The sequence below is a fragment of the Tachysurus fulvidraco genome, chromosome 20 (assembly GCF_022655615.1).
Source record: "Tachysurus fulvidraco isolate hzauxx_2018 chromosome 20, HZAU_PFXX_2.0, whole genome shotgun sequence".
In the NCBI taxonomy this organism is placed as follows: Eukaryota; Metazoa; Chordata; class Actinopteri; order Siluriformes; family Bagridae; genus Tachysurus; species Tachysurus fulvidraco.
This window is the reverse complement of record NC_062537.1, coordinates 4,393,862-4,403,828: the sequence shown is the minus strand read 5'-3', so window position 1 is coordinate 4,403,828 and position 9,967 is coordinate 4,393,862. Positions and strand designations below refer to the sequence as shown.

General features: G+C 38.0%; 1 protein-coding gene across 2 annotated transcripts; it reads right to left on the bottom strand.

Moving 5' to 3' along the window:
* Window positions 1–51: 51 nt before the first annotated feature.
* Window positions 52–9,289, bottom strand: gal3st1b (galactose-3-O-sulfotransferase 1b). Of its 2 annotated transcripts, XM_027139385.2 has the most exons (4): window positions 9,100–9,289; window positions 8,539–8,588; window positions 3,040–3,193; window positions 52–2,546 (listed from the first exon to the last, which is right to left on the bottom strand). In XM_027139385.2, the coding sequence occupies exons 3-4, from the start codon at window positions 3,156–3,158 to the stop codon at window positions 1,412–1,414; spliced, it is 1,254 nt and encodes a 417-aa protein (XP_026995186.1). In that variant the 5' UTR covers window positions 3,159–3,193; window positions 8,539–8,588; window positions 9,100–9,289; the 3' UTR covers window positions 52–1,411. The 2 variants fall into 2 exon arrangements, with proteins under 2 accessions (XP_026995186.1, XP_026995187.1); XM_027139386.2 differs by lacking the exon at window positions 8,539–8,588.
* Between the last annotated feature and the right edge of the window lie 678 nt (window positions 9,290–9,967).

The following is a 9,967-nucleotide window of genomic DNA, read 5'->3' as shown; positions in this document are numbered from 1 at the left end:
AACTTGTCACATGTTAGTACTAACATCCACATACAGAGTGAAACAGAAAGGTAGGATACAAAGCCTTTATTGTCACACATATCATTACGGTCCTAAATGCTGAACCATAACAGCCCCAGAGAAGTTAGCAAAACAAGTCTATACAGCAAAAAAAAACAGTACAAAAGATTTTTTTTTAAGTATTAGTGCTAAATCTTCTGGGGCAACCACCAGCCATGGTTAGAGCCCTGGGCTGCTGATCAAAAGGTTGTGCTCTGCTCCAGTGGCCCTGAGTAGTTAGCACAACAAAAACAGTACAAGTCAAGTTTTTTTTTTCCATTAGTGCTAAAGAATGTTCTTAATGAAGAGGTAGGTTGTGTCTTTTTGTGAAGACAGACAATGAACTAAGATTTTGAGTGGCTTCTGTGGAGATCCTTCTGTTGTGGAATGACCTGTGTTGTCAGATGGTATGATCTGAGTAGGGGTGTATCTGAATCTTTAGGGAAGCTAAATAATGTCCTACTTGGAAAAAGAAGAGGATCAGCATCGATATAGCAGTGGTATTAAAATCACATGAGGATAAAACCTCAGCAGTAGTACAGGCGTAGAGGGAGAATTCTAGGGGTCCGAGAACTGAGCTTTGTGGGACACCACAAAGTGTCTTCTTCATAATAATTGATATAACAGTCCCACTGTGACTGCCATACTATTGCCATACCCTTGCCATACTGTGCAACTGATTCCAAGGCTCAGATGGACTTAAGAATCTTGTTATTGACCATGTTGAAGGCTGCTGATCTGTTAAGAAGGATGAGAACTAAAAGTTTGGCTGATCGAGTGGCATGAAGCTTCTCAATGGTGAGATCAGACTGGGTAAAGACTCGATTTTGGAGATCTTTTGAGCTGAGAATATACAGTATATTCAAAAATTTCAAATAGAAAACAGATAAATGAAGATGTCTGAATTTTCAGAGTCAGTTTAAGCCTCATTTGTCAATAAATGGCTAGATATTAGTGATGAAAGTAACGAGTTCTTGCCAGATCCATTTGTAGAAATGATGAGCTTTTGCAGGCAGTTAGTAGGAATGCTGGAGAAAAGAAGCATGTATAGAAAGTGGAAGAAACCGGTAGGAAGAAATGAGTGGAGAACAGATTAATAAATGAGATCTCGTCAGAGAAAGTGGCAAACTAATCAGCAGTCAAAACACAAGGGGAAAGAAAAATGTACCTTGCATGGATCAGATTCATTTTGCCTTCTGTTTTTACTCTCTTAAAAAATATCAAGAATATTAAACATGCTAATTTACTGCATAGGCTGCCATTTCTTTGTCACAGTTGTCAGAAAACGTGTTCAACCTATTTAATTATTCCAAATTGTTCCATTCTTTTCAGAATCATGAGATCAGACATAGAATGGAACTATTTCTTTAAATCATAGTGTGAAAATATCTTTGAACCAGCCCCACAATCTGGTTTTCCACAGATTTACACCCAGGTCTGTTAAATACTGAATTTCAGGTGTTAGCATTTTTCGGCAGATATCCCTGAATGGTTGCTCGATGTTGCTCTTCATGTTGTATCCTAAAATAGAGCTCTCTCCAACAGGCTGCCAGGGCCTCATGCTTAGGTCCCTTATGTCCTGATCCTCCACAGCCATCCCACCACTAATGCAGAGGGCTGCCATCTTGCTGTTCTTCTGGCGCAATTTTTGCACCTCCTGCTCCATGCGCTTCCTGCCGTAGGCGTTTATTTTGGCCCAGAGCGTGGCGTTGAAGTAACGGTAAAGCTTCCAGTCAACTCCGTTCCACTCACGCGCCTTGGCCCTCAGCTCAGGTGTAAGCTGGGACACACTTGTAGGCCTGCGGGTGTTCATATTGAAGAACAGCAAGTCATCCATCTGCCAGCAGAGAGCATCCTTGAGCAGAATGAGGGACTCCTCAAAATGTTCAGCAATCATGACGAGTTGGAAGCGCTCTGCAATGGCACGAATGGTTCTGTCCACTAACGGATCCTCTGGTTCCAGTGTGTTGTCAAAGCCTAAGTCGAAAAAATGAATGTTCTTTAGGTAAAAGGAGTTGAAGCCATTTGAGTTAAAGTGGAGCTGTGGTTCATTCAGAAAATCCAACAGTTTATCCTCACTATGGATCCTCCATGTCAAGGGTATGACGCTTTTGTAGTAATGGAACGAGGACTCGAAAACCAGAGCTGGGTCTCGGAGGATGGTGAAAAAGAATGTGTCGCTAGGTAGAAGAGCTTCGACCTCAGGAGCATTGAAACGCATGTGGTTGCAGATGATATTAAAGCATGCACCTGGCTTGTAATCCTTCACATGTATGCGGCTGAATGTATCAGGGTACGAGAAATCATTTCGACCGTTGGGGAGAGCGAACTTCAACCCGTTCTTCTCTCCATAGCGCAGAATTATATTTAGAACAGTGCTGCTTGCTGCTTTGTGGGTCTTCAGGAACATTATGTTCACTTTTGGCACACAGTGCTCACTTTTAGAGAAGGAAGACTTCTTTTGCCTTGTTGGGGTTTTATTTGCACATGGCGCTGTCACTGGAAAACTGTGGATTAGATAGATGGAGTACAGGGTTACTAGGAATCCTTCCTTTTTGATGAACAGCAATTATCAGGGAACTAACCCAAAGGTGACGTGACATTGCCTATCCTAATAATAAAACATGAAATCTCTTCATAGATTTTAAAAGTGAGTAGGTTTAGAGTCAAACCCTAACGAATAACCCAAAGCCCTAACCCTAACCATAACCCTACCCTAAACCCAACGCCTATCCCTAACCCTAACTTTAGTTTAAATTTAATAAAATAATCCTCCAAAACAAGTTGATGGAAATTATCTCCAGCTCTCCCAAACCAAATTATGTAATCATTGCATTTTCTCTCTAGAAATTTCATATATTGTCTCCTTTTTAAAAATGTCTGACAAAACCAAATAAACAATGCAGTTATTATACCATATTCTAGTAATCTCATTTCAAGTGCAAAATTCTAGCAAGAATATTACATAATCTTGTTTTGACAAGAACATGAATGGCAAACCTTGGTGTGTTGATTTGGAATGCTGGCACTGAAAAAGAGTACCACATCATTGTAATGCAGGTGAACAGGAATCCCAACATAAGCATGTGTGCACTTGACCTGGGCAGATGATGGTTCATTTTCTACACAACCTCCAGATATGATTCCCAAAGACCTGTTGATGTGGAAGCAAAATTAGGAATTTTAGAAAGCCCTAGATGAAAGTTTGGCAATCTAGATGAACTCATTCTTTTTCAGAAAAGTCTAACAGTGTGTGTATTTATCAGAGATGGGGGACTCGAGTCATATGACTTGTCTCGGGTCAGACATAAGTCGCAAATTTGAGACTTGAGACTTCATTCATTCATTTTCTACCGCTTATCTGAACTTCTCGGGTCACGGGGAGCCTCTATCTCAGGTGTCATCAGGCATCGAGGCAGGATACACCCTGGACGGAGTGCAAACCCATTGCAGGGCACACACACACTCTCATACACTCACACTCTCACATACTATGGACAATTTTCCAGAGATGCCAGTCAACCTACCATGCAAGTCTTTGGAACGGGAGGAGGAGGAGGAAACCCCCGAGGCACAGGGAGAACATGCAAACTCCACACACACACAAGGCGGAGGCGGGAATCGAACCCCCAACCATGGAGGTGTGAGGCAAACGTGCCACCGTTCCCCCCGACTTGAGACTTGCTTGACAAATATATAAAAAAACTGACTCGACTTGACATTCATGACTTGAGACTTACTTGTGACTTGCACATGTGTGACTTACTCCCACCTCTGGTATACACATATTGTCTTCAGGCATTGCATTCGGAGAATGCAATTTCTGTCAACAATTACAGTATGATATCATCTTAAATTGCATCAGCGATGAGTTTTATATTACTAAACCCATTCCGTTTTAACCTTCACTCTTCCGAGAAGGATTTTATAGTGTAGCTTTGTGCACAGGGGCATTGTCATGCTGGAAAACATTTTCTTTGTTCTCTCTTATATCAAATTAAAGGGTGATTATTATGCTACAGCACACAAAGATATCCTGCACAATTTTATGCTCTCAACCTCGTGGAAGATATTTATTGTGATGTAATTCGAGATGTTTTCATTCAAAGTGACTGAAACACTATATGCCCTACAATATCCACAACATGTGGACGCCTGAGCATGACATACGTGTGCTTTCGCATAAAATTCTATAGGATTTCTTTGTGGGTTGTAGCATTACAATCTCCTTTCAACTTGAACTAAGAGAGAACTGAGAAAATGTTTTTCCATATTACTTGCTCTCATTAAAATGCTGAGTCAGTAGTAAGACAAGGACCTCATTTAAAAATGTGAAAAAAGCTGGCTTTTTCCAGACAAAAGAAGGGGTTAATTTTTTTTTTTTTTACACTGCTGTCTGTTATTGAGTCTTGAATGTGTGTGAGAATGTGTTTTGTACAGTAGGCATTGCAGTCAGGCTTGATATTGATATCACAATGGCTAAAAACAAAGGATTAACTGTGTCAGTGGATTATAAATGAGGAGATTACTGTGGCTTTTTGATATGGACCGTTATATATACAGTATATCATGAATTTTTTGGACAATATTAGTGGTGTAGAACCAGTTGATTTCTGATTTCTGATTAGAATTGAAGGGACACTAAGGTACTAAACTGACTAACACTTATCTTTCTGGCCCTGTCTTTTCTTCTGTCCCTTTAAAAATTAAAAATTTAAGGTAGGAAGATGAATCTTAATAAAAAAAAAAAAGTCTTTCCCTATTAATTAGCTTAAAAAAGGTAAAAGATACACACTAAGGATAACAAAAAAGAGGTTTACTTGACAGTCCAACTGCAATGACAAGGAAATGTACCGTTTAGTACCAATCTTTCTGTGATTGTACACAAACCCATACATTTACATATATTACAAATTTACTACATGGATAAACGCACTTATATGACATATTACTGGAGTATAATTTAGACCACAGTCTAGTTGTAATAAATGTAGTCAATATACATTCATAGTAGTGTTGAATCTTAATCTGGTTTCCTCAGATTTGGTCAATTGGCATCAATTATGTGGAATCAAAGCGCTACGATGTTAAAATCATTGCCTATTAAACAACTGGGGTTCGAATACAAGACAAGGGTCATACTGCTGAAAAGGATGTTGAGTGTTTACACATTAAATTTGCTGAATATTGAGTCATGTTATTGCTATAATAATTAAGCAGTGCAATTAAGCAGTGCAATGCTTTTTCTATTTAAGAATATGTAGATTGTATTGATAAAATTCATTTGTTATTATCATTTCCTCTCCCCAAGATCTTTCCCAAGGTCTTGGATCAAAGATCTTAGGCCACAGAGATAGATCTTTTGTCAGAGAAGTAGTGTTCATGGGCTAGTAATATAGTAATAAAAGGTTCGATAATAAAATAAAATGTTTTTTTTTTTAATCTGGAATTTAATCACACTCACAGAAACTACTCAGAAGAAAAGTGGCATACAGTACATGGACCAAGCCCAGTTTCAGGTTTTTACTTTTCATTTCTGAACCAGCTTGGAGAACCTGTTCTGCTGAACATAAACACCCCCCCCCCCCTTCCCGGTCTGTGTAATAGTGTCACGAAAAATACAGGATACACTGGTTATTCCCTGAACAAAATTCTGAACTAATAGCTAAAATTGTTACCTGTTATTCTCTCTTTTTGTGCCAATTGGGCATTTAAAGCAATATACTTTGGACACAACCAGTGATGACATTTTACTTAAACGTTATTGTCTTGTTGCAGTTACTGTAGCGCTACATAATATATATAAAATATTGATTATTGTTCTGTGAAACTGCAGTGTCTCAGATTAGTCAGAATGTAATTAGCACACAATAAAACATCGAGGAGCTGAATAAAAGGCTTGGCTTCATACTCCACCTCCCTCATGCAAAGTCAGATACATTCAGTTGTCATCACAAATAATGTTTACACTAAAGTTCCAGTGTGTACTGTATACTGTATATACAGTAAGATAGATGGGGAACTTGAGTCATACCTACAGTTATAGTATAACTTGACTCGAGTCAGACTTAAGTCGCAAATTTGAAACTTCAGACTTGCTTGACACATATTAAAAAAAGACTCGACTTGACTTTGACTTGACATTCATGACTTACTTGTGACTTGTGCACATGTGTGACTTTCTCCCACTTCTGGTATATAAGTTATAGCAGAACAATGAGGAAGAATAAAACTTTTATTTATTTCCATATATAAATATATAAAGAAATACATTTCATACTACAAAAAAAATGAAATGATGTCCTTTTCTGATAAACGCAGTTTTATTAAAGTATTGGAAGTTTATTACCTTGAAAATTTGTATGTTTGCCTGTTTGTGCCTAGCATCTCCAGGGTTGGGATTGATTCCCATCTATGTCCCATGTGCTCAGGGTTTGGATTTACTCCCAAACTGTGTTTCAAGGATTCCTCCCTTTATTCAGGTTTCCTCCACCAGTCAATAGACATGCATTGTAGGTTAAATGGTATCTTTACTGTATCTTGTCTATAGTGTGTGAGAGTGTGAGTGATTATGCCTTATGATGTGTTAGCACCTTGTCCAGAGTGTCCCCTGGGATAGACTTCAGGTTATCGTCTAAGATAATTGGTACAGAGAACAGATGGATGGATGGATGGATGGATGGATGGATGGATGGATGGATGGATGGATGGATGAAATATATCCACCAAAAACTAGTTTTCTTAATTTTATTACATGTTTTATTTTATCTCATGGGTTCTCCAAATATTTGCAGCCAGGGTCCACTTATATAGTGTACAAAATACATATTTTATATAAATACATATTCTTGAGATGTTTAGTTTCAAATTAAAACCCCTTTAAAACCTGTTTAATTTAGAAAAATTATTATAATACTTAATGACGATAATTAACAGAAAAAGCTTCGATAAGAGTGGATCGTGATTTCTACCACTGAATGCACGTAAGCTATTACGACATACTTATTTAAAGTAAATTATAAGCACAGGCTGTGGCATTTTGCTAAGACAGGAGCAACGTTACAAACATTGATCACATCCTCTAATGAGACAGAAAGACAGAATGAAAGACAAAGAGACATGTCGCAGGTGAACTTATTCCATGTCTTGAGTTTTATTTTCATTCCTTTTTTCAATACATTTCATTTATGTCTATTTTTTTTTTTAAAAAACTTGTCAACAAATAGCTCTGATTTAAACTATCCATGACAAGTTTAGAACCTTACACCTTCAGGACACGGTTTATCTCAAAGTCTCCTCATTATAAAAGCTCACCGTTGTAGATTTGTATCCTGAAGCTGCTACTGACAGATTTTCTGTGTGACAATTTAGGATCGAAATCAATCTCGAGATTTCCGCAAAGCTGCTTTGTGACAGAATATCTCCTTAAAAGCGTTTTCATTCGTGGCCTAATGGTTAGAGAGTCTGACTCATAATCCTAAGGTTGTGGGTTCGAGTCTCGGTCCGGCCACGACTGAGGTGCCCTTGAGCAAGGCACCGAACCCCTCAACTGCTCCCCGGGCACTGCAGCATAAATGGCTGCCTACTGCTCCGGGTGTGTGTTCATGGTGTGTGTGTGTTCACTGCTGTGTGTGTGCACTTTGGATGGGTCAAATGCAGAGAACGAATTCTGAGTATGGGTCACCATACTGTACTTAGTCACGTATGATTTACGTCGCTTGTATGTCACGTCACTTTCACTTTCACTTTCACTAATTCATTTCTACTTCTATGTCTTCTTCTACTTAGCTTGCTAAAAGTATCGGCTAATCCTAGCTAGCTGGATGCTACAGAGAAAACAAAGTATTATAAATCTGATCGTCTTTTAAGACTTCAAACTTATTTATATCCTAGACCGCTAGTATTCAAAGACTAGAATGAAATCAGCTAAATCATGTGTTGGAAAAATAAATGTCAGAAAAGAAGTTGAAGTTTCCCAAGCAGCAACTTGAAAAATGGGTTGATTCTATCATTTGGTTAGGTAAATAAATGGGTGCAGTGTAGTCAGGGCTTTCTTCTTGTCCTTGTGGGTGATATGTAAGGAACTCATTGTGAAGAAAACAACACAATGAAAAAGCAAAGACGTATCATCTATCGATCACAGGTCTGAAATAAATATAGCTTCGGGCCATGAAAATGATATCAAATACGCTGTATATACTGTCATCATAACACTTAACACTGTATTTTTCCCTAAAGTTTGGTTTAACCTTTTCATTAACAGGTACAAAGGCTGTATAAGCCAAGAATGACAAAAATATGTATTTGCCTAAAAGCCTATTCAAAACAGGAAAGGCTTATTTTTGACACGCTCACTGCATTATTCGTTTGCAGCCTGAAGTACGCAAAATAACGTCTGGCGGTATTAAGATCAAAGAAATGTTTGTAAGGGAATTTTTTGTGACTAACAAATTGGAAAGGTCAGTTTTAGATATCAAGTGTGTTTTGAATTCGCCTTACCTCTGAAATTTGAGATTTCAGATGTCTGAACTGCAAGGTTGAAATCAGACCTTTAAGACAAGACCATCCAAAAATAAAAGCTTTAGCGCAAAATATTTTGTCATATGACTGAGCATCCACACATATTACACATTAGTAACATTATCAATTTCTCACAGCTGTCTAACTCCAACCTAAGGTAAAAAAAAAAAAAACATGAACACAAACACAGCCCACATTTTCAGAATGGAAAAGTGTGTGTGAATGAGTGTGTGTGTATGTGTGTGTAGGTGTGTGCCCAGCTTGAACAAGTGGCCTAGCAAGTCCAGTGTTGATGAGTATAAAATAATAATATTAATCTGCGGTATTGTTAAGCACTGAAGGAACAAAAAATTAAGGAATCAGTCTGCCACGCATGCCATGATTATTCGCCATATAACGCATCTATCCTCTTAACAGACTTGAAATGAAGCTCATAGTAATAGAATGATTACATTACAGTAACACTGGTTAATTCTGTCTAAATTACATTTATTATTACATTTCTTATAAGGAAAGATTATGGATTTGATTTCATCCTACCTTATTAAAGTAATTCCTGATTTAGACCCAAGAGAGTCAGGAAAGACTTTGTCCTAAAGAAATTTTTGAGAACATGTGACTATTAGACATCTTGATGCGAGCCTCACAGTCTCTTCACTAGCTCAAAGAACCGGTTCGGCTTTGCCTCTGTCATTCCACCTCTCTGCCTCGGTGTGAAAGGGTGTGTGAGTGTTTGTGTGATTGTTTCCCTGACCAAGTGTGTGTTTTTTTTTTTATGGGCTGTGCTTGCTGTCACGAGACCAACCAGAGTCTGATCTCAGGTAGTAATTATGGCTTATGACATAAACAACTGCAAAAACAAAAAAAAACAACAACCAAAAATAATAAATTAATAAAAAGTGCGAATAAGGCTAACTATGCTTTGGAAAGTACTCAGTTACCCAAATGCATTATAAATTTCATTTTACAAACAATGTTTGAGTTTTGGTGAACCTACAAGGGCTAGGATTAGGATTTTACTGGTTTGATTGCTAGCTGTGGATATTCAAGTTCATGAAAGTTCATTCTGTCCATCCTGGTTACTCAGGAAAATCAGATACTCATGAATGGGTTCAGGTTACAACCACTTCCGACACTCGAAACTCATGTCAAAGATCATGGTTGATTACAGTCACCATCAGCACATGAATAAAAAAAGCAGGCTCATGAAACAGTGGAGGTGAAAGTGTGATAAGTACATTTCTATGCTTTTGTCTGAGCAGGTACAGTATGTTACAATATCAGAGAATTGCATCTATCAGAGAAACTTGTGCAACTGTAGCTTGTTTGCTTCAAGGATTTTATTTATTTATTTATTTTGGTGTTCCTGAAATTAAATACGCATACTCTTACTTACCCTACATACTCT

What these genes read in the sequence shown, in the direction of transcription:
- gal3st1b (XM_027139385.2), bottom strand. Translation starts at nt 3,158, where the DNA reads ATGAACCATCATCTGCCCAGGTCAAGTGCACACATGCTTATGTTGGGA. An exon ending in TTCCAAATCAACACACCAAG is followed by an intron (nt 2,547 to 3,039) that starts GTTTGCCATTCA and finishes TCTAATCCACAG; the next exon opens with TTTTCCAGTGACAGCGCCAT.